Consider the following 25,582-nt stretch of genomic DNA (forward strand, 5'->3'; position numbering starts at 1 on the left):
TAATCCTATTTAAAACTAAATACTTACCTATAAAATAAACCCTAATATAGCTATAATATAACTAATAGTTACATTGTAGCTATTTTAGGATTTATATTTATTTTACAGGCAACTTTGTATTTATTTAACTAGGTAGAATAGCTATTAAATAGTTAATAACTATTTAATAGCTACCTAGTTAAAATAATTACAAAATTACCTGCAAAATAAATCCTAACCTAAGTTACAAATACACCTAACACTACACTATCAATAAATTAATTAAATAAATTAACTACAATTATCTAACATAAAATACAATTAAATAAACTAAACTATATTACAAAAACAAACAAACACTAAATTACAAAAAATAAAAAAAATTACAAGAATTTTAATCTAATTACACCTAATCTAAGCCCCCCAAAATAATAAAATTCCCTATCCTAAACTAAATAACAAAGTAATCAGCTCTTTTACCAGCCCTTAAAACAGCTTTTTTCGGGGCATTGCCCCAAATTAATCAGCTCTTTTACCTGTAAAAAAAAATACAAGACCCCCCCAACATTAAAACCCACCACCCACACACCCCTACTCTAAAACCCACCCAATCCCCCCTTAAAAAAACCTAACACTAACCCCCTGAAGATCACCCTACCTTGAGCCGTGTTCACCTAGCCGGGCCGAATTCTTCATCCAATACGGGCGATGTGGTCCTCCATCCAGAAGAAGTCTTCATCCAAGCAGGGCAGAAGAGGTCCTCCATCTGGCAGAAGTCTTCATCCAAGCAGGGCAGAAGAGGTCCTCCATCCGGCAGAAGTCTTCATCCAATCTGGGCAGAAGAGGTCCTCCATCCGGCAGAAATCTTTATCCATCCACGGCTCCATCTTCAAGACCTCCGACGTGGAACATCCTCCTCGGCCGACGGACTAACAACGAATGAAGGTTCCTTTAAATGACGTCATCCAAGATGGCGTCCCTCGAATTACGATTGGCTGATAGGATTCTATCAGCCAATCAGAATTAAGGTAGGAAAAATCTGATTGGTTGATTTAATCAGCCAATCGGATTGAAGTTCAGGAATGCAGGCAGATCAATCCTACTCACGTGATATAAGACACTTAAAATGTTTAACGGGCAGGCCGGATCCTAGGAGCCGTCTGGCAGACTCAAAACACCACAGCAACAGCAAGGGCGATCCTCATCCAGGATACACAGGAGTCCAGAGATCCACAAGTTGCTAGTAGTGAAAATGAGTCAGGAACTCACAGCAGGGAGTTGCCTGAGGAAACTGTGCTGTACCACTGAGAAACGCGTTGCTGTTGCTGTTGTTTTTATACATTTTATTAAACTTTTAAACCTTATCTTGCTGCTGCTGCCTTTATTTTTGATGTGGACACTTTATTTGGACCTCCCTGCTGTGAGCTGCTGAGTCATTTTCACTGCTAGCTACAGCGTATGCTTTCTGCATTTAGCGATGCAGGGCCGACATGATTCGCTATAGTGAATCATGTCCGTCCAGGGTATGATAAATCTACCCCAAAACATCTAACCTGATTTCTTTGAATCTGAGGGTATATTTCCAAATACTTGGTTTGTTCTTATATATTTCATACTGCAATAAAATCAGAAGCCAGGGAAACAACCATATAAGATATGAAGAAAATTAAAGTGATTGTCAAGTTGATAGCTTTTACGCGTACTATATAAAATTACTATAAAAATCAGGGGCACTTTAATTGATTTTTTTTTTTTTAACAATCGGCACTTTGAAAATATTTACCATTTAGAAATGGTAGACATTGCACCGTTCCTCTCCATGCACCTCCAAATTTCTTTAGCTGTGGGATGACGAAACCAGCTTTATCCAATTTTTGCGTGCCCCACGATCTGGACACCGAGTGGGGCATGCAACAATTGGATAAAGCCAGATTCTTCATCCACCAGCTAAAGAAAGTCGGAGGTGCGGGCGGAGGAACGGCACAATGTTTACCATTTCTAAATGGTAAATATTTTCGAAGTGCCGTGTCTTAAAAAAAAATAATCAATTAAAGTGCCCCTGATATTTATAGTAATTTTATATAGTACTCGGAAAAGCAATCAATTTGACAATCACTTTAAGGGACTGATGATCTAAAGGTCTCTGCCGTGGCGAGATTATTTAAGAAGTCTTGTCAGCACTACACGGCCCCTAAAACAATTTTAGGAAGATAAATTGTAGCTATAATGCTGAAAAAAAGATCCCAAAGAATTTCAGTGATTTGTTTCATTGCCGGGGATCTTCAGTACAGTTTTTGATCCTTAGTACTTAAAAATGATTTCCCCTATGTAGTGAAAAGATGTTAAATTGTATTAGTATAAATCTATAGAATTAAATCTCAGGGACTGTTTTCCCATCTGTTTAAGTGTAGTTTTTACCCTATGTAACAAAAATCGAATTAAGAAAAGCAAAAATAAGTTCATATAAACAATTTAAACATGCTTCTTTCAGGCAGGTAAAGGGAAGGCTTCAATTAATTAAACTGTCGTTTTAATAAAAAAGCCTTCTGCTAGATTTTTATTCATTGGCACAAAAGTGCATAGTTGAGTGGAGAACACGTTATAGTTACAATTATAATTGTTTTAACAGAAATGACCAGACATGGCGAATAACATATTTACTAAATAGACAAAAACAACAACATAAATTGTATAAGAAAAGTTATATATTACAACACATGTATGATAAACCATATTTACATCTGATCTTTTGCTAGATATGTATCACTTTTATGCTGAGTGCCCTGTTCCGGAATCCCAGAGTGACCGCAATTGCTGGATTTTTCATAACTCTCTTCTTCTCTGCTCTGAGTCTCCTTCTTTTATCGAGAGACCTTCCCAAAGCTTTTGAAGTAATTCTGAGTATTTTCCCACCTTTTGCCTTCTCAGTTGGATTAATACAGGTATGTACACATTATATATATATATATATATATATTATATTATTAAAGGGACAGTACATCGTAAAATTGTTTTCCATTTAATCTATTTTCAATGACTTGTTATACCAGCTGCAGAGTATAAAATGTATGAGAATTTGCATTTTCAGGTTTATTTATGTATATGAATTAGCTGGTATTGTGCTTTTAAACCACAGCATATTACAATTGGTTGAGCTTCCAGCTTCAGATCTCATTATGTCATCACTTTTATTTACACATACTTGCTTCCTTATATCTGTTTGTAAACCAAATCTCAATACATAGAAAGAACAATGGAAAATTAACATTTTATTACTTAAACTATCATGCACCACGCGAGGCTGTAATTTCTTCTGCTGGCTTTGTTTACATAGGCTGCCAATAGCATATACTCCAGTATCAATTCTTTTAGTATAGGTTGTGATACCACAAGCTAAATCAGCTATTTCATATGCCGAAATAGGGGTAAAGGAGCTACTTGTAAACAATTTAATATACTACAGCCTGTAAAATTGATCATTGGGAACAATTTAAAGTGGAGAAACATTTTGGGTGAACTGTCCCTTTAAGTAAATGATTTTAACGGCTAAAGAGGACACTCCCATGCCTAGCTTCAGGAATTTGATAATCAGGTCTTTAAAGGGAATTGAAACCCACATTTTTCTATTCATGATTCAGAGAGAGCATGCAATTTTAAACCTACCTAGGTATCTCTTCAACACAGAATATCATGGGAACGAAGCAATTTGATAAAAGAAGTAAACTGAAAACTTTTTAAAAGTGTATGTTCTGTCTAAATCACAAAAGAAAAGTTTTGGGTTTCATATCCCTTTAATTATGACTAAGTATTAATATATACAAATCAATTAATGTAGAGAAATTGGTATTGAAAATTATTTTTATGCTATTAATGTTCAAGAGATTTATGGAAAATAAAGGAAAATATGATGCATAAGGATTGTAAATACACAACCTAATTGTTGCCCTTTAAATCAAAATTAGATTCCTACTTGTTAGCACATTGAATGAATGTACCTTCAGCAGGCAACTGAATATTCTACATTTGTAACTGTTGATTTGAAAACATTTAGCTTAATCATGCACTTGCTTTCAGATAATCTTGCATCCATTTAAATGTAGTATATAAGAAACATTTATACAGGAGTTAATGGGGCCGATTTATCAATCCCCGGATGGCCCCTTATGTATCTGTCTCTGCGTGAGCCTTCAGGCTCGCCGGAAACAGGAGTTAAGAAGCAGCGGTCTTAAGACCGGTGCTCCTTAACTCATATGCCTCCTCTGTCTCCTCATATGCCCCATATGCCTCTTCTGAAGTAGCGGACATCAATCCGCCCTATCGTATACGATCAGGGTGATTGACACCCCCTGCTAGCGGCCGATTGACCACAAATCTGCAGGGGGCGGCATTGCACAAGCAGTTCACCAGAACTGCTTGTGCAATGTTAAATGCAGACAGCGTATGCTGTCAGCATTCAGCGATGTCTGGTGGACATGATTCGCTACAGCTGATCATGTCCACCAGACATTGATAAATCGGCCCCTATGTCTCATTAGCAAATTGTTTTCATTACAGTGAGACCTACGGTTGAAATAATAACAATTAATAATACACTTGTGCAGTTTTACAGCATCTTTTTGCATATGTGGTTAATTTTAAATGTACAAATTAATGCTCATGATGTAGGGAAAGGCTCTTATAGAGCTCATAGCTCAGGCACTGTAGTAGTTAAACTATCATAAGGCTCTTCCTTTAAAAGGGTAGGCTCTGCCATTTAAAATACCTAATCATAACCTGCAAAATAGCCACCATGAAGATGTGGCTGAGGGTGCTCTAATAGATTCCATATGTTACACCCTGTATAACCTACAGGGACATATGAGCCCTCATTTACAAGAGAATAAACTCAAGAATATCTTTATTTTCATTGAGGGATGATGTTCTAGCCTAAGATGCATCCAGTCATTGTGAGAAATGGTGATCACTGAAGCCAAGGAGATTTTAAGAAGGAGGAGGGGAGCGCATATCTGCCCTGCATAGAGAGAAACAATAAAATGTCACATGCCCCTTTAATTTGCAGGTGATTACAATGTTCATGATGATCACCTGTCCCAGCCAGGTAAAATGAGGATTTTTGATAATGTGGAGGGGGTTGTTTAAGAGCCCATATTTCTCCCCAGAATCCAAGATTAGAAAGTGGGGAACCTCTTTTTCCAATGGTGGGTCTCATACACCTGTCATTGGTAGTTGACTGACATTAAAATTCACTATGTATGGGATAGCAACTCCAAAGAAGCCCCATATCATAAAGGGATCATACACCACATATAAAGATATCCATTATATTGAAGTAGGAATGAACCTATTGTAAATATCCTTCTGTAAGAATGTAATTGCCAGAAAAATTGTAATCACCTGTCTGTTTGGTTAACTTTAGGGTTTTCTTCTAGTATGCTCATCTAAGCACTAAAATGGGATGACTGCATTTGAAAGAGGGGAAGCACCATTTTTTTTTAAATGAAGGGTCACATATCCAAGTACCAATGAGATGATCTTCACTGAATTATATGCATAGGTGTTATAGTGTCCAGATAAAAGTTATTGCAGCAAATTCAACTGCAGACATACAGTGAGGAAAAAAGTTATTTGATCCCCTACTGATTTTGTACGTTTGCCCACTGACAAAGAAATTCTCAGACTATAATTTTAATAGTAGGTTTATTTGAACAGTGAGAGACAGAATAACAACAACAAAGTCCAGAAAAACACATTTAAAAAAAGTTATGAATTTATTGGCATTTTAATGAGTGAAATAAGTATTTGATCCTTTATCAATCAGCAATATTTCTGGCTCCCAGGTGTCTTTTATACAGGTAACAAGCTGAGATTAGGAGTACTCTCTAAAAGGGAGTGCTCCTAATCTCAGCTTGTTACTTGTATAAAAGACACCTGTCCACAGAAGCAATCAATCAGATTTCAAACTCTTCACCAAGACCAAAGAGCTGTCCAAGGATGTCAGGGACAAGATTGTAGACCTACACAAAGCTGGAATGGGCTACAAGACCATCGCCAAGCAGCTTGGTGAGGTGACAACAGTTGGTGTGATTATTCGCAAATGGAAGAAACACAAAATAACTGTCAATCTCCCTCTGTCTGGGGCTCCATGCAAGATCTCACCTCGGGGAGTTTCAATAATCTTTAGAACGGTGAGGAATCAGCCCGGAACTACACAGGAGGATCTTGTCAATGCTCTCAAGGCAGCTGGGACCATAGTCACCAAGAAAACAATTGGTAACACACTACGCCGTGAAGGAGTGAAATCCTGCAACACCCACAAGGTCCCCCTGCTCAAGAAAGCACATGTACAGGCCCGTCTGAAGCTTGCCAATGAACATCTGAATGATTCAGAGGAGAACTGGGTGAAAGTGTTGTGGTCAGATGAGACCAAAATCGAGGTCTTTGGCATCAACTCAATTCACCATGTTTGGAGGAGGAGGAATGCTGCCTATGACCCCAAGAACACCATCCCCACTGTCAAACATGGAGGTAGAAACATTATGCTTTGGGGGTGTTTTTCTGCTAAGGGGACAGGACAACTTCATTTACTGCATCAAAGGGACGATGGACGGGGCCATGTACCAGCAAATCTTGGGTGAGAACCTCCTTCCCTCAGCCAGGGCGTTGAAAATGGGTCGTGGATGGGTATTTTAGCATGACAATGACCCAAAACACACGGCCAAGGCAACAAATAAGTGGCTCAAGAAGAAGCACATTAAGGTCCTGAAGTGACCTAGCCAGTGTCCAGACCTTAATCCCATAGAAAATCTGTGAAGGGAGCTGAAGGTTTAAGTTGCCAAACATCTGCCTCAAAATCTTAATGACTTGGAGAGTATCTGCAAAGAGGAGTGGAACAAAATCCATCCTGAGATGTGTACAAACCTGGTGGCCAACTACAAGAAATGTCTGACCTCTGTTATTGCCAACAAGGATTTTGCCACCAAGTACTAAGTCATGTTTTGCAAAGGGGTCAAATACTTATTTTACTCATTAAAATACAAATCGATTTATAACTTTTTTGAAATGCGTTTTTCTAGAATGTTTTTGTTATTCTGTCTTTCACTGTTCAAATACACCTACCATTAAAATTATATACTGATCATTTATTTGTCAGTGGGCATACAAAATCAGCAGGGGATCAAATAATGTTTTATCTCACTGTATCACCATGCTTGCTGACAGGCACACATTAATTCCTGCTCCACAAATCATGTTGTCCACTACTGTTCTATGGCTCCTGTGGGTCTTTTCTTACTGGTCATTACTGCAAGTGACTGGTCATAATTATCTGTATCCCATGTAAATTACTGTTTGTGCTATTGATTTTACTTACTGTTTAGGTTTCTTTTCCTTCTAAATATAACCCTTTTTCTGTTAATTATTATTATTTTGTGACTTTCTGATGGTAATTTTAATAGGATAATTTATTTTAGAGTGTTCACCTGGAGCTTGATGGTCAAGGTGTCTATTTCTCGGATGTGATGGGAGATTCATCTCATTTATTAATCAGCTTCTTCATGCTAATTTTGGATTCCATTTTATACATGGCTCTGACACTTTATTTCGACAAAATCCTGCAAGGTAAATTAAATAATTAATGTTTTTAAAAGCAATAATATATATGATATTTTTATCTCATCTAAAAGCAATAATATATATGATATTTTAATCTCATCTAAAAATATACATGTATTTTGGGTAGTTCTTGTAAAACATATATCATATTTTCAATATGGAGGTGTCGATATTGCCCATATTCACATAAACCTATTTTGTCATGATATTTTTTATAGCAATAGTAATAAAATTATCTTATAATTTCACATATTTAGATGTCTGGGAAATTTACCTGTATGGCTTTGCAAAGATACATTTTGTTTTCATTAATTTTTGTTTTATAATTTACATTTTTTGAGATTATATAATAATTATACAATTTATTATTTTATATTTCTTTATTTAGTAATAAAAGATTGTAAAAATGTGGAAAAAAAATCAGGAATAGTTTGTAGCAGGACATTTAAATAAGTAGGTTATAGAAGTATTGACCACATCCACCTGAAAGTTTCTAAAGTGACCAGTGTAACATTCACCAAACATTGCATTTTTTACTATTTTTTCTGAAAACTGGAAGAGATTCACATATACCATTTCACCTAATTAAATATATAACTTATTTTAATGTGCAGAAAAATACTAACACCTCATATTTAATTGTCATAGTCAGGCATCAAAGCCTCAAGGCGGATTTTTACAATGCATGACAGACTCACAGAACAATTATACCAGGGGACAGGAGGCCAAAAACTGTCAAAAATGCTACATTTAAGTAAGCTGTGAAGTTACAAGTTAAAACTGAGACATTCGCTTGTCTGCTGTGTTTATAATGTATTTATGGTCCTCAGAGCAAAATGCCTAGGCTAGTGAACGAGTGGAAATTTCCAACCTGTTATATATTTGTCTCTCTGCATGTATACACACATGCACACACATAATGGGAATTATTGAAGAGTTCATATATCTTCCCCATACTATTTCTGAATGGCAAGATACAAGTAAAAATATTATTGTATTGTTCCTCTTAATTTGTCCTTAACACCCAACAAGGTAATCAGATCTATTCTCTTTACTAAATTGTTTTTTTGGCATGGCTGATTTACATTTATCGTGTTAAATAGTTTCCAAATAAATTGTCATATGAGGCCAAGAAAAATCTTATATTCCACATTAACCCATTATCCTAGTCCCATAGCATATTTCTTAAGACTAAGACCATAACTAAGACCAAACTTCTAGGGCCCATCATCTACCTGCATTTTGCATGCAAGAATCCAACCCATCACCACTCTCCAATTTATCCTACAGTAACATCCAACTACTATAGTCCCACCCATAATAGCAAAACACTACACCGCAATCTCTTACCCAATAGCCTTACATGGTCACACCTGATAACCCACCTAAAAAATGTGTAACACCAATAAGTGATTTATGGCTGTTGACTTCTAATTTCCTTCTAAAAAACTTCAGTCAAATTTGAGCTTTTTTCTTTCCTGCTAAAATATATCAAACAGACCCAGATGTGCTCATATTTCATAATCTACTTCCTAATGATCAGTATGGAGTTACTCATTTACATTATTGAGAAAAACCTAACCTACAAAAATTAGCTAGAACTCTAATACACATTTGTATTAAAGTATGTTGGGCACTTTAAAACCTAACTTTAATTCATGTTTTTATTCACATAAAAAACGAAGTCATCAAATAACTACCCTGACACCTTAAAAAAGAAAAATACTTGGGCCAAAATACCCAAATTATTATCTAGGGTATAGATAAAGGACAGGGTATGGTTATAAATAATACATTACTTTATTAATATTTTGAATACAGAACTACCAAGCGTTTATAATTGCTAACAGCATCTCAGCTGGATTATTTGCTGTTTAAATACACGCACTGGGTTCCCCTCTTTGAGTCATTACATTATCCTTATACAGGGCTTCAGGGTAAATGATTCATTTAATAAAACAAAAAGTGCTGACCACTGCTTCAGTAAAGCAAAATAATAAAATGACATTACTCAGCACCCACAGCACAGAGCCATCAATGTCATCAACGATTCCCTTCCTTCTGACAGATTCCTGTCACTTAAATAAATGCTGCATGTGACAGAGGTCATGTGTTTCCTTCCCTCTTCCTTGTTCACCTTCCGCCTGTTTTTTTTGTTTGTTTTTTACTGCAGTTGAATGAGCAAAATTAAAATTGAGAAACTGCTCCGTAGGAAACACTGAGAGTCAATTAATTCTTCTAGTTTAAGTTTATCTAAATATATTTTTATGCCTTATCACAGCTTTGCCTCCTAACTGATAACTAAAATAGAGTAATGTAGGTCACAAGAAAATGGAAGTAATTTTAAGCCCTTAGCTACACATACAGACAAAATGTTGAATATTTATATTTGTAACATATGGTTTCTGTTTGTTTATTAGATAATCTAATAATATCATAAATTACTATCTGACAATAAATGCAGAAAATCAATGCCATTAAGTGCTCTGCTGCCTCGAGTCAATACAAATAAATAAAAGACAAATACTATTCAAAAAGCTAATAAAATATTTTATGGAATCCGTTATATTAAAATGTGTAATAGAGTAGGTAAGTCCCAAAGTAGAGATAGAAAAGTAATCATCAACAACGGGTTTTAGGCAGGACATAGGCAGTGGTAAAAGATGAAAAAGTCCAACATAGGTCAAGCAAGTGGTAATTTGGTAATAGCTTCTAGCAGACCAGAAATAGCAAACAGATAATAGTAAGCAGGACCTATACTTACTTTATGGTTAATAATAACTATATAGAGGTTATAGTGGACAAGTACTAAAAGTGCATTATGTCTGGAAGACACTATAATAGACCCACCTAAACTATGGTCCGTGGGCAACACTGAATTGAAAATAGCGACAATTAATATGCTCCACATTTCTCATTAGGTATATATGTGTGTTTGTACCAATGAGTGTGTAATGATACATGCGGGCAAGCAGATCAACAGATCCGCTGCCCGTGTGTAGTGAAGGCGGGCGGACAGCAAAATATATACAAAATTGCTGTATATGATGCCCAAAAAAAAAATCTATTATTCACTTCCCTCACTCCCCCTCATTCTTAGAAACTGATTGGATTGAAAGCCTATGATGTAAATTTCATCATGGAGGGCGTTACAATTGATTGACGATCCCGGTGACAAATGCTTAAGGGGATTTCCTCTAATACAGTAATTTAGGATGTAATGATTGGCTGTAGGAACACACAAATCAATTTGCTGGTGTTAGAATGTCATCAAGCATTAAGAGAGCCTGATTGGCTGAATAAACAATGACACTAGTTAGGGGAGTGATTTGAAGGTATCCCTAAATCCCTGGGTGTTTGTTAATCACTCAGGTATCACTTGTTGTACAGCTCACATTGAAAAAGGCCCGTTTACGGGCTGAAACGCGTATGTGTAATTTGTTTTTACTTGTATCCATCACATACACATCCCCCAGAATGATGCCAAGGTTCCAACATTTCGGGCGGGAATACCTGGGTGTTTGTTAATCACCCAGGTATCACATGTTGTTGTACAGCTCACATTGAAAAAGGCCCATTTAAGGGCCAAAAAGCATATGTAAAATTAGTTTATACTTGTATCCGTCACATACACATCCCCCAAACTGATGCCAAGGTTCCAGCATATTAGGCGGGAATACATAGAGGATGCGTCTCTGTGGCGGTGCAAGTATTTAGGGGTATGAATGTTTGTATGTTGAGGCTATTAGTTGATGTCTGCTAATTCTGACATTTATATATAACCATTGTCACTTTGAATTTATAATTGTATTCCCCCCCAGTGGCCTTAAGATAATCTAATTATTCTCCCTATTAGGAATATTTTTAACTTCACTTATAAATAAAGTATCACTTTTTAATTTTTAGACGATTGTGCCCTAATCCATTTTTCCTTTTCCTATTCCAACTGTTTTCTTTTCTTTAATTTATTATTTCCAACATTTATTTCATTTTTTAATTAATTCATAATTATAAATGTTATAATAATCTAATTGTATTTTTGAGGTATTATCTATCTAAATCTATTTTATAACATTGCACTATAGCAGGGCTAGCAGGTACAATATACACATATGGTCCTTGGGTCAAGATGTCAGATTCAAGATGGCAAGTTATGATTCCTATGGGCAGGGTACTTAAAGAGACATGAAACCCAAAAATTTTCTTTCATGATTCAGATAGAGAATACAATTTTAAACAAATTTCTAATTTACTTCGATTATCTAATCTGTTTGATTCTCTTGGTATGCTTTGTCGAATGAACAGCAATGCACTACTAGTTTCTAACTAAACACATGGGTGAGCCAATGACAATCAATTTAGATATGCAGCCACCAATCAACAGCTAGACCCTATGTTCTCTGCTGCACATGAACTTGCCTAGATAAACATTTCAGCAAAGGATAACAAGAAAAAGAAGGACATTAAATAATAGAAGTAAATTGGAAAGTTGTTTGAAATTGTATTCTCTATCTGAATCAAGAAAGAAAATTTTGGGTTTCATGTCCCTTTAAATCAACTAACAAGTGTTGAAAAGATGCTATTATTCTGCAGTGTTTAAAGAGTGAAAAATGAGTTCATGAACCGAAGTGAAACATTTAGATTGCACCTAAGAAGGGTCTAGTGTGTGTTTTGTCTATTTCAGTGGGTTTTACATCTGTCAGGCAATGTCTGAGGAGCTTTGGTATAAAGCTATATCTCTAGCAAAAAAAAACCAATGTAGTGAGAAAGGAAGTGAAATCAAGATAGAAATAATAGATTCATTTACAGAAGCAAGTAAGAGCTAAGGGAGGCAGACATTTACCATTATATGTATACTAGATTATTGAAAAGAGATTTGTAGTTATGTTATTTTATACAAATTCCTGTTAATTAGCTGTGCTCCTAATAACAGAGCTTGCTTTCTCTTCTAGATAAATATGGAATGAAATACGAGCCTTTGTTCTTTCTGAGGTCTTCATACTGGTCAAGAGATAAAATGATCCCAACTAAAGCAGACACTGATGGGAGTGGCGAAATAGTGATGCCAGATTTTGTGGAAAAGGTCCCTACAGAATTACGTGAAAGAAGAGCTATAAGGTAAATAAAACAATGTACTTTTTTTTTCTTTATGAATCTTACATTGCAAGTAAGTTTACTTAGGATAAACAAATTTAATTTTTTTTAATTATATATATATATATATATTATTTTTTTTAAAGAATGTTTTAGAATTATTAAAAAAAATATGATATTTATGTTGATAACTTTGAAATTCATTGCAGTGGTTTGTTTCCTGGGTTTCCACTTTCTTGACCACTTTATTTCAGGGCTCTCTAACAGAATATTTTTAAAGACATTTCTTTACACATGAAAGTTTTGTTAGTGTATTTTTGTAATATATGTATGTTCTAATTTACATTCAATGGTGAATTTCGTCGCCTCTGTACAGTTCTTCACTTTGGAAACTTTCCTTCATCCTGAACATAAGCTCCCATATCCCTTAAAGGGACGTTAAACACTAAGGGCCAGATTATGAGTGGAGCGCAAACAGTTACGTGCAAGTTTAGTGTTGAGCTCAAACACAACACAAACTAGCACTTGAGAATTTACTGTCGCCTAGATTTAGAGTTTTGCGGCCAAAGGGGTGCGTTAGCTACGCATGCTTTTTTCCCCCCGCACCTTTTAAATACCGCTGGTATTTAGAGTTCACAGAATGGCTGGGTTTTCAGTGCGTTAGGCTCCAAAAAGGGAGCGTAGAGCATAATTTAACGCCACTGCAACTCTCGATACCAGCGGTGCTTACGGACGCGGCCAGCTTCAAAAACGTGCTCGTGCACGATTCCCCCATAGAAAACAATGGGGCTGTTTGAGCTGAAAAAAAACCTAACACCTGCAAAAAAGCCGCGTTCAGCTCCTAACGCAGCCCCATTGTTTCCTATGGGGAAACACTTCCTACGTCTGCACCTAACACTCTAACATGTACCCCGAGTCTAAACACCCCTAACCTTACACTTATTAACCCCTAATCTGCCGACCCCACTATCGCTGACCCCTGCATATTATTTTTAACCCCTAATCTGCCGCTCCGTACAGCGCCGCCACCTACATTATCCCTATGTACCCCTAATCTGCTGCCCCTAACACCGCCGACCCCTATATTATATTTATTAACCCCTAATCTGCTGCCCCCAACGTCGCCGCTACCTACCTACACTTATTAACCCCTAATCTGCCGACCGCATCTCACCGCTACTATAATAAAGTTATTAACCCCTAATCCGCCTCACTCCCGCCTCACTAACCCTATAATAAATAGTATTAACCCCTAATCTGCCCTCCCTAACATCGCCAACACCTAACTTCAATTATTAACCCCTAATCTGCCGACCGGAGCTCGCCGCTAATATAATAAATGTATTAACCCCTAAAGCTAAGTCTAACCCTAACCCTAACACCCCCCTAAGTTAAATTTAATTTAAATCTAACGAAATAAATTAACTCTTATTAAATAAATTATTCCTATTTAAAGCTAAATACTTACCTGTAAAATAAACACTAATATAGCTACAATATAACGAATAATTATATTGTAGCTATTTTAGGAATTATATTTATTTTACAGGCAACTTTGTAATTATTTTAACCAGGTACAATAGCTAAAATAGTTAAAATAATAACAAAATTACCTGTAAAATAAATCCTAACCTAAGTTACAATTAAACCTAACACTACACTATCAATAAATTAATTAAATAAAATACCTACAATTATCTACAATTAAACCTAACACTACACTATCAATAAATTAATTAAATACAATACCTACAAATAACTACAATGAAATAAACTAACTAAAGTACAAAAAATAAAAAAGAACTAAGTTACAAAAAATAAAAAAATATTTACAAACATTAGAAAAATATAACAACAATTTTAAACTAATTACACCTACTCTAAGCCCCCTAATAAAATAACAAAGCCCCCCAAAATAAAAAAATGCCCTACCCTATTCTAAAATTAAAGTTCAAAGCTCTTTTACCTTACCAGCCCTGGAAAGGGCCCTTTGCGGGGCATGCCCCAAAGAATTCAGCTCTTTTGCCTGTAAAAAAAAAAACATACAATACCCCCCCAACATTACAACCCACATACCCCTAATCTAACCCAAACCCCCCTTAAATAAACCTAACACTAAGCCCCTGAAGATCTTCCTACCTTATCTTCACCATGCCAGGTTCACCGATCCGTCCTCGGAAGTCTTGATCCAAGCCTCGGAAGTGTTGATCCAAGCCCAAGCGGGGGGGTGAAGAGTGACGTCCATCCTCGGGCTGAAGTCTGGATCCAAGCGGCGGCTGAAGAAATCCATCATCGGGCTGAAGTCGGAAGTCCATCATCGGGATGAAGTCTTCTATCAAGCAGCATCTTCAATCTTCTTTCTTCCGGAGCGGAGCGGAGCCATCTTCTTGAACCCAGACGACGCGGATCCATCCTCTTCTAACGACGCCTACTAGCCGAATGACGGTTCCTTTAAATGACGTCATCCAAGATGGCGTCCGTCGAATTCCGATTGGCTGATAGGATTCTATCAGCCAATCGGACTTAAGGAAGGAAAATTCTGATTGGCTGATGGAATCAGCCAATCAGATTGAGCTCGCATTTTATTGGCTGTCCCGATCAGCCAATAGAATGCGAGCTCAATCTGATTGGATGATTCCATCAGCCAATCAGAATTTTCCTACCTTAATTCCGATTGGCTGATAGAATCCTATCAGCCAATCGGAATTCGACGGACGCCATCTTGGATGACGTCATTTAAAGGAACCGTCATTCGGCTAGTAGGCGTAGTTAGAAGAGGATGGATCCGCGTCGGCTGGGTTCAAGAAGATGGCTCCGCTCCGGAAGAATGAAGATTGAAGATGCTACTTGATAGAAGACTTCATCCCGATGATGGACTTCCGACTTCAGCCCGATGATGGATTTCTTCAGCCGCCGCTTGGATCCAGACTTCAGCCCGAGGATGGACGTCACTCTTCAGCCCCCCTCTTGGGCTTGGATCAACACTTCCGAGGCTTGGATCAAAACTTCCGAGGACGGATCGGTGAACCTGGCATGGTGAAGATAAGGTAGGAAGATCTTCAGGGGCTTAGTGTTAGGTTTATTTAAGGGGGGTTTGGGTTAGATTAGGGGTATGTGGGTGGTGGGTTGTAATGTTGGGGGGGGTATTGTATGTTTTTTTTTACAGGCAAAAGAGCTGAATTCTTTGGGGCATGCCCTGCAAAGGGCCCTTTTCAGGGCTGGTAAGGTAAAAGAGCTTTGAACTTTTTTAATTTTAGAATAGGGTAGGGCATTTTTTTATTTTGGGGGGCTTTGTTATTTTATTATGGGGCTTAGAGTAGGTGTAATTAGTTTAAAATTGTTGTTATATTTTTCTAATGTTTGTAAATATTTTTTTATTTTTTGTAACTTAGTTCTTTTTTATTTTTTGTACTTTAGTTAGTTTATTTCATTGTAGTTATTTGTAGGTATTGTATTTAATTAATTTATTGATAGTGTAGTGTTAGGTTTAATTGTAGATAATTGTAGGTATTTTATTTAATTAATTTATTGATAGTGTAGTGTTAGGTTTAATTGTAACTTAGGTTAGGATTTATTTTACAGGTAATTTTGTTATTATTTTAACTATTTTAGCTATTGTACCTGGTTAAAATAATTATAAAGTTGCCTGTAAAATAAATATAAATCCTAAAATAGCTACAATATAATTATTCGTTATATTGTAGCTATATTAGGGTTTATTTTACAGGTAAGTATTTAGCTTTAAATAGGAATAATTTATTTAATAAGAGTTAATTTATTTCGTTAGATTTAAATTAAATTTAACTTAGGGGGGTGTTAGGGTTAGGGTTAGACTTAGCTTTAGGGGTTAATACATTTATTATAGTAGCGGCGTGCTCCGGTCGGCAGATTAGGGGTTAATAATTGAAGTTAGGTGTCGGCGATGTTAGGGAGGGCAGATTAGGGGTTAATACTATTTATTATAGGGTTATTGAGGCGGGAGTGAGGCAGATTAGGGGTTAATAACTTTATTATAGTAGCGGTGCGGTCCGCTCAGCAGATTAGGGGTTAATAAGTGTAGGCAGGTGGAGGCGACATTGAGGGGGGCAGATTAGGGGTTAATAAATATAATATAGGGGTCGTCGGTGTTAGGGGCAGCAGATTAGGGGTTCATAGGGATAATGTAGGTGGCAGCGGTGTGCGGACGGCAGATTAGGGGTTAAAAAATTTTAATAGAGTGGCGGCGATGTGGGGGGGACCTCGGTTTAGGGGTACATAGGTAGTTTATGGGTGTTAGTGTACTTTAGAGCACAGTAGTTAAGAGCTTTATGAACCGGCGTTAGCCCAGAAAGCTCTTAACTACTGACTTTTTTCTGCGGCTGGAGTTTTGTCGTTAGAGTTCTAACGCTCACTCCAGCCACGACTCTAAATACCGGCGTTAGAAAGATCCCATTGAAAAGATAGGATACGCAATTGACGTAAGGGGATCTGCGTTATGGAAAAGTTGCGGCTGGAAAGTGAACGTTAGACCCTTTAATGACTGACTCTAAATACCGGCGGTAGCCCAAAACCAGCGTTAGGAGCCTCTAACGCTGGTTTTGACGGCTACCGCCCAACTCTAAATCTAGCCGTGTGAGTGCTGATGTATGATTAAATGGCCATTATATTAAAAAAAATGTCATGGTCTTATCTGTTAAAGCATGTAATTTTCCGACTATCGACCCTGCTCTACTGTGTATTTAAACCCAGCAAAGAGGTTAAGCACATAGTATATGTTCTGCACAGGACCCGCAGTGCACTGCTTATATCAAGCTGAACCCGCCGCTTATCCAATCAGCAGCGCTATTTGCACATTTGAATTGAGTGACTAGCACTGCTGATTGGATGAGTGGTGGGTTCAGCTTGGGACCAGCAGTGCTGGGGTTAAATATACAGTTGAGCAGTGTCAATAATCAAAAAATGACATACTCTTACAGACTAGAGCATGTTATTTTTCTATTATAGTGGCCCTTTAAGCAAATATTTTCATTTTGTGCTTATAAGCCAATTTTTCAATAATTAACAAAAATGTGGGTAATGCCAGCATATTCTTAAAAGTTAAAATAAAATTAGCAATTAGCTTCAGACTTCTGATAATTTCTAATCTCTTATCTAAGGTTACCCTTTTAGTGCGCATGATGGTACGTGGTCGTCATCCACTAAATGCTTTATTAGCATAGAGCTTTATGGAAGCTCCTATATGCAGATCCAAGTTACATAACAATACCTAAAGTCCCTTATTTATATGAGCACAACTCCTTCTTCTATTTGAATATAGAGGTTAGAAAAAACAACAACATTATTGTTTGCAACCTTATTACAATTTAATACAAATGTACATTAGTTGTGCAGTTGCCACGTCATGATATATTCATAAAATATATTTATAGCGTGAATCTGTCAGGCCTGCTGGAACCCCCCTAATATAAAACTTAAAAATAACCTGCAGTGGGTGGCTATAGCTCGGCAGTTAAGGGGTTAAACAAATGATACATTCCTGAAAGTATAGGAAATTTGGCAATTAATATACCTTTTATCTCTGGCTGATTCTCTGTATTCAATCATGCAAAAATATCCTAAATAAAGAGATAGTACAATGTTATCATTTGTCTAAAAGAACAAGTGGAAATTAAACTATCACTGTATAAGCTTGAAATTGCTGATGATCCGCTAATAAGTTCCTGTTTTTATCATAAATTCTTCTCTCCTTAGGGAAATATTTATCTGTGGTGTGCAGTGTTGTTAATACAATAATTACGTGACGAAACAAGAATAGCACAACAGAAATGATGGGTCATATAGGATTCTCTTTTATCATGTGACAGTCATCAGCCAATCACAAACTCATATGTGTAAACTTTTTGCTTTTCAGCAAAGGATACCAAGTGAAATTAATTAGATCTGGAAAGTAAACGGGAAAATGTTTTTCTTGTTGTTTTTTTTAACAAAATGCTCTATCTGATTCACGAAAGTTTTAATTGACTTCCATATCCCTTTAATAAAATAAAGGTTGATTTCAATCTTTTTGATCATGTCCAGTCTTTTTTACAGTGTCTTTTTCATCATCAGAGTGATTACAATGCAAACGATAATACCATTTCTGTATCTGAAAGTGAAAATTCCCCCATATGATTCATGGATAGCACTGACTTCAGGTGATCAAAATCCAGCTAATAATAAATTATCAACCAAATATCCACCACAAAGATGGCACAGTTCATGCCAAAAACAGCAGTTCCCCTTTTAATGATTAACGATTCATGCCAAATAACTAATGATACTAAATATGTCGTCATCATCAATATGTAAATGTAAAAACATAAATAAAAGATGACTACCATATATCACCAGTTGCAAATATTAATACCAATGTATACTTATCTGTAAATGACATTAAAAAGTTATTCAAAAAATTTACAAAGCATGTATGAGGGTCAAAATATGAACAGACCTACATATTCTGCAGCAAACATCTCTTTTTAAGCTACTGTCTAGTCCTTCTCTCCTTTCCCCATGTCTGTCTCTATCTGCCTCCCCTCCTCTGCCTCCTGTCTTCAACCTCACTGTTCATTATCCTTTTAAACTTTCTCTCTGTAGTCTCCCCCCACACACCCCAAACTGTTACTTGCACCCTAACCTGCCGTTGTCTCCCCTTTTTCTAATGTTTAATGCTGCTCCTAGGGAGAAAACTGCATGACCGCTCCTAATTTTCCAACAAATTGATGCTTTGCTGCAGCTGTTTGTTTTTTCTATTACTTTTTAAGATAATAAATGTCATTTGCAATTCAAATAAACAAATGAAATAGTTAATACTAGTAGACTAACAGGGCAGTGCCAAATTTCTATACTATGCACATTATCTATATATTTAGTTAGATAATACCAGGTTTTAGTGTCATATTAGGTCACTTATACTCACACAGATAGTGCAGAAGTGACACTAGTGACTAGATATGTTACTTATACTAACACATATAGTAAAGATGTGACACTAGTGACTAGATATGTTACTTATACTAACACATATAGTAAAGAAGTGACACTAGTGACTAGATATGTTACTTATACTAACACATATAGTGCAGAAGTGACACTAGTGACTAGATATGTTACTTATACTAACACATATAGTAAAGAAGTGACACTAGTGACTAGATAGGTTACTTATACTAACACATATAGTAAAGAAGTGACACTAGTGACTAGATATGTTACTTATACTAACACATATAGTAAAGAAGTGACACTAGTGACTAGATAAGTTACTTATACTAACACATATAGTAAAGAAGTGACACTAGTGACTAGATAGGTTATTTATACTCACACAGATAGTGCAGAAGTGACACTAGTGACTAGATATGTTACTTATACTAACACATATAGTAAAGAAGTGACACTAGTGACTAGATAGGTTACTTATACTAACACATATAGTAAAGATGTGACACTAGTGACTAGATATGTTACTTATACTAACACATATAGTGCAGAAGTGACACTAGTGACTAGATATGTTACTTATACTAACACATATAGTAAAGAAGTGACACTAGTGACTAGATATGTTACTTATACTAACACATATAGTAAAGAAGTGACACTAGTGACTAGATATGTTACTTATACTAACACAAATAGTAAAGAAGTGACACTAGTGACTAGATATGTTACTTATACTAACACATATAGTAAAGAAGTGACAATAGTGACTAGATATGTTACTTATACTAACACATATAGTAAAGAAGTGACACTAGTGACTAGATATGTTACTTATACTAACACATATAGTGCAGAAGTGACACTAGTGACTAGATATGTTACTTATACTAACACATATAGTGCAGAAGTGACACTAGTGACTAGATATGTTACTTATACTAACACATATAGTAAAGAAGTGACACTAGTGACTAGATATGTTACTTATACTAACACATATAGTAAAGAAGTGACACTAGTGACTAGATATGTTACTTATACTAACACATATAGTGCAGAAGTGACACTAGTGACTAGATATGTTACTTATACTAACACATATAGTAAAGAAGTGACACTAGTGACTAGATATGTTACTTATACTAACACATATAGTGCAGAAGTGACACTAGTGACTAGATATGTTACTTATACTAACACATATAGTAAAGAAGTGACACTAGTGACTAGATATGTTACTTATACTAACACATATAGTGCAGAAGTGACACTAGTGACTAGATATGTTACTTATACTAACACATATAGTGCAGAAGTGGCACTAGTGACTAGATATGTTACTTATACTAACACATATAGTAAAGAAGTGACACTAGTGACTAGATATGTTACTTATACTAACACATATAGTGCAGAAGTGACACTAGTGACTAGATATGTTACTTATACTAACACATATAGTGCAGAAGTGACACTAGTGACTAGATATGTTACTTATACTAACACATATAGTAAAGAAGTGACACTAGTGACTAGATATGTTACTTATACTAACACATATAGTAAAGAAGTGACACTAGTGACTAGATATGTTACTTATACTAACACATATAGTGCAGAAGTGACACTAGTGACTAGATATGTTACTTATACTAACACATATAGTAAAGAAGTGACACTAGTGACTAGATATGTTACTTATACTAACACATATAGTAAAGAAGTGACACTAGTGACTAGATATGTTACTTATACTAACACATATAGTAAAGAAGTGACACTAGTGACTAGATATGTTACTTATACTAACACATATAGTGCAGAAGTGACACTAGTGACTAGATATGTTACTTATACTAACACATATAGTGCAGAAGTGACACTAGTGACTAGATATGTTACTTATACTAACACATATAGTAAAGAAGTGACACTAGTGACTAGATATGTTACTTATACTAACACATATAGTAAAGAAGTGACACTAGTGACTAGATATGTTACTTATACTAACACATATAGTGCAGAAGTGACACTAGTGACTAGATATGTTACTTATACTAACACATATAGTAAAGAAGTGACACTAGTGACTAGATATGTTACTTATACTAACACATATAGTGCAGAAGTGAAACTAGTGACTAGATAGGTTACTTATACTAACACATATAGTGCAGAAGTGACACTAGTGACTAGATATGTTACTTATACTAACACATATAGTAAAGAAGTGACACTAGTGACTAGATATGTTACTTATACTAACACATATAGTGCAGAAGTGACACTAGTGACTAGATAGGTTACTTATACTAACACATATAGTGCAGAAGTGAAACTAGTGACTAGATAGGTTACTTATACTAACACATATAGTGCAGAAGTGACACTAGTGACTAGATAGGTTACTTATACTAACACATATAGTAAAGAAGTGACACTAGTGACTAGATATGTTACTTATACTAACACATATAGTAAAGAAGTTACACTAGTGACTAGATATGTTACTTATACTAACACATATAGTAAAGAAGTGACACTAGTGACTAGATATGTTACTTATACTAACACATATAGTAAAGAAGTGACACTAGTTACTAGATAGGTTACTTATACTAACACATATAGTGCAGAAGTGAAACTAGTGACTATATAGGTTACTTATACTAACACATATAGTGCAGAAGTGACACTAGTGACTAGATATGTTACTTATACTAACACATATATTAAAGAAGTGACACTAGTGACTAGATATGTTACTTATACTAACACATATAGTGCAGAAGTGAAACTAGTGACTAGATAGGTTACTTATACTAACACATATAGTGCAGAAGTGACACTAGTGACTAGATAGGTTACTTATACTAACACATATAGTGCAGAAGTGAAACTAGTGACTAGATAGGTTACTTATACTAACACATATAGTGCAGAAGTGACACTAGTGACTAGATAGGTTACTTATACTAACACATATAGTAAAGAAGTGACACTAGTGACTAGATATGTTACTTATACTAACACATATAGTAAAGAAGTGACACTAGTGACTAGATATGTTACTTATACTAACACATTTAGTAAAGAAGTGACACTAGTGACTAGATATGTTACTTATACAAACACATATAGTAAAGAAGTGACACTAGTGACTAGATAGGTTACTTATACTAACACATATAGTAAAGAAGTGACACTAGTGACTAGATAGGTTACTTATACTAACACATATAGTGCAGAAGTGACACTAGTGACTAGATAGGTTACTTATACTAACACATATAGTAAAGAAGTGACACTAGTGACTAGATATGTTACTTATACTAACACATATAGTAAAGAAGTGACACTAGTGACTAGATATGTTACTTATACTAACACATATAGTAAAGAAGTGACACTAGTGACTAGATATGTTACTTATACTAACACATATAGTGCAGAAGTGACACTAGTGACTAGATAGGTTACTTATACTAACACATATAGTGCAGAAGTGACACTAGTGACTAGATAGGTTACTTATACTAACACATATAGTGCAGAAGGGACACTAGTGACTAGATAGGTTACTTATACTAACACATATAGTAAAGAAGTGACACTAGTGACTAGAAAGGTTATTTATACTCATACAGAGTGTGCAGAAGGGACACTAGTGACTAGATAGGTTATTTATACTCATAAATAAGTATTTATGAGTATAAATAACCTAAGTATATCTGTGTGCAGATCAACTTTTATTAGGGATACTAACTTTAAAACCTACACAATGAAATATGAATCATACCACAAATGACAGAGCAAATGTATTAAAGAAATATGTGGTTTAGATGTAAAACACACAGTAAGATTCTTCTGATTTCAACCATAACCCAGCCCGGGACATGCATGCTTTTCCCAGAAAGAAACAGTGAGATCACCCTTTTCTAACCTCTCTTTCAATTGAATTCATTTCCTATCCATCTAATAAAATGCAATGATCGTGTGCACAATGAATTGTAGTTTGCAGCTATAATTGGTTATCCATTCATGTGTATATTTTTTCAGTGCAGGACGTTATGGGCCACAGGCTTCATGAGAAAAAAAAAATACTGCACGGTACAAGAACAGGTTACATCCAACATGCTGAGACCGATAGGAAATCCCCTCCACATTTACACTGCATAACTGCACATCATGGGCATTCTCTTACTTATCTAGCTTTATAATAACACAAATACAAAAACAGAATCAGTAAATTATCAAAGACAACTGCCAGTGCATACACGATGACAGAGCATGCAGAGATTTGCACCTACCACACCCGCTTAACTATTAACCTCTTCATCCCTTTGGGGGGTAACAGGAGTCCCCAAATCGAAACTCTGCTACAAGAACCAGGTTCCCTCTTCCCAGTATTTATTGAGACGAATCACATCAAATGCTATGCAGCCCCTATCCCACTTTATGCATACAGTGTTTAGTGCAAGGGAGGGGCAGAGAGCAGAACGTTATGACACCTAGTTCTTTTTTTATATAACAGCACAGTGGTGGGGTACATTAGTGCATGGTCGTATTAGCTAAAAACTTAGTGTAAGGGTTAACACCAAATTTCAGGGAAATTAAAATTTATGACTGCAACATCATAGGGTACAATCAAATGATAAGAATCTGGCATATATAGCAGGGGATATTAAGGGAACATATACCCATACTCTGAGCCCTGGTAGGTGACAATCAGCCAGGAGCCCCAAACCAGAGGGACAGAAAGTGCCTGGGTATATGACTAGCCTCCCTAATACTGCTTTTGGGGCTGTCATACAGGAGTATTTAACAGACAGATGAAAATGAGCTGGAAGCTGCTCAGCGGCAAAACCTTTTTCAGATCAGCCTGCTCTACCCTCCCCCATCTTGGGCCCCACCGCGTTTTATCTACCCAACTAGTAAGCATTACCCAAAAAATATATATCCAGCCGTAGCAAATGCGCATGACCCATATGATCTAACTGAGTTATTTTTTTGTTTGAGATCTCCTCACTTACTTGCTTGGCTCTAGCATGAGTCCCGGAAGGAGCCACTGGACTGCAGAGGTGGGCTCAGGGGTCTTAGCCCTGCCCTCTCTTTCTTCCACTTCATAGTCTAGGGCAGTGACGTGCAGTCACTAGAGGCAGGTGAGGCAGAGCTTCACCTCTCATATGGGCAAAAATATATATACTTTTTTATTGGATTTAAAAAAAAATTAAAAAAAAAATTGCTATTTTTTTTCCCCCCAGCATTTTTTTTTTCGCAGCTACATGTTGTGCAATGGAGAGACACAAGCAGGTCTGCCCACCATTACACAACATGCTGCCCCACCTTCTGGATGAAAGTGGTTAAGATCATTGCATGGCACATAACTGCTTATTTGAGGCAGTCCTACTTGGGCTGACCCAATCCAGTGAGAGGCATTATTAAGTGGAACTTAGGGTTGGGGCTGGATGTTAAATGATATAAAACAAAACAAAAATGGAAAAAAACAACTTTCATTTATTTTGTTGCTGTCCTGTGAAGCTGCCAGCTTTGCTAAAGTGAAAAAGAGAGTTCTGTACTACCCCTCCAAGTGCAGTGGAATGTGCCACTGTCACTTCCTTACAGAGCAGCCAGGAAGAGATGCAGACTCAGAGCAGTGTTTTATCCACATTTTATTGAAGTAAGTGCTACAACCTTAGATTTTGCTGAAAGGGATTCTGTTAGTGAAAATGATAATTTAATGAATGAGGTTTAGTGTTTTTTGTTTTTTTACTCTTTTACAGCAGTTTAAGGATCGTTTTTGTATTTTGTTTGCTCAAAAATTACACCCACCCACTACCTTAGCAGCTTGCCTCTGTACTTCACACTATTTTATAGTCTCACTTTCTGAACTCTCTGTAGCTCTGCTGTTTTATTACTTAAAAATGCAGTG

At 36.1% G+C, this 25,582-nt stretch overlaps 1 protein-coding gene and 1 long non-coding RNA gene across 5 annotated transcripts in view; one reads left to right on the top strand and one right to left on the bottom strand.

The window, feature by feature from the left end:
• LOC128653783 (uncharacterized) overlaps positions 1-7,560 on the bottom strand; it is a 166,906-nt gene extending 159,346 nt beyond the window's left edge. The window contains exon 1 of the long non-coding RNA XR_008401392.1: positions 7,458-7,560. This is a non-coding gene — a long non-coding RNA (uncharacterized LOC128653783). The remainder of the gene's footprint in view (positions 1-7,457) is intronic.
• The window catches only part of LOC128653763 (ABC-type organic anion transporter ABCA8), a 752,731-nt gene that overhangs the window by 200,958 nt on the left and 526,191 nt on the right, over positions 1-25,582 (top strand). For all 4 annotated transcript variants that reach the window (XM_053707247.1, XM_053707265.1, XM_053707256.1 and 1 more), the window contains 3 exons: positions 2,736-2,921; positions 7,449-7,596; positions 12,543-12,708. In XM_053707247.1, coding sequence (XP_053563222.1) covers positions 2,736-2,921; positions 7,449-7,596; positions 12,543-12,708 — 500 coding nt within the window. The remainder of the gene's footprint in view (positions 1-2,735; positions 2,922-7,448; positions 7,597-12,542; positions 12,709-25,582) is intronic.

Source organism: Bombina bombina, chromosome 1 (assembly GCF_027579735.1).
Source record: "Bombina bombina isolate aBomBom1 chromosome 1, aBomBom1.pri, whole genome shotgun sequence".
In the NCBI taxonomy this organism is placed as follows: domain Eukaryota; kingdom Metazoa; phylum Chordata; class Amphibia; order Anura; family Bombinatoridae; genus Bombina; species Bombina bombina.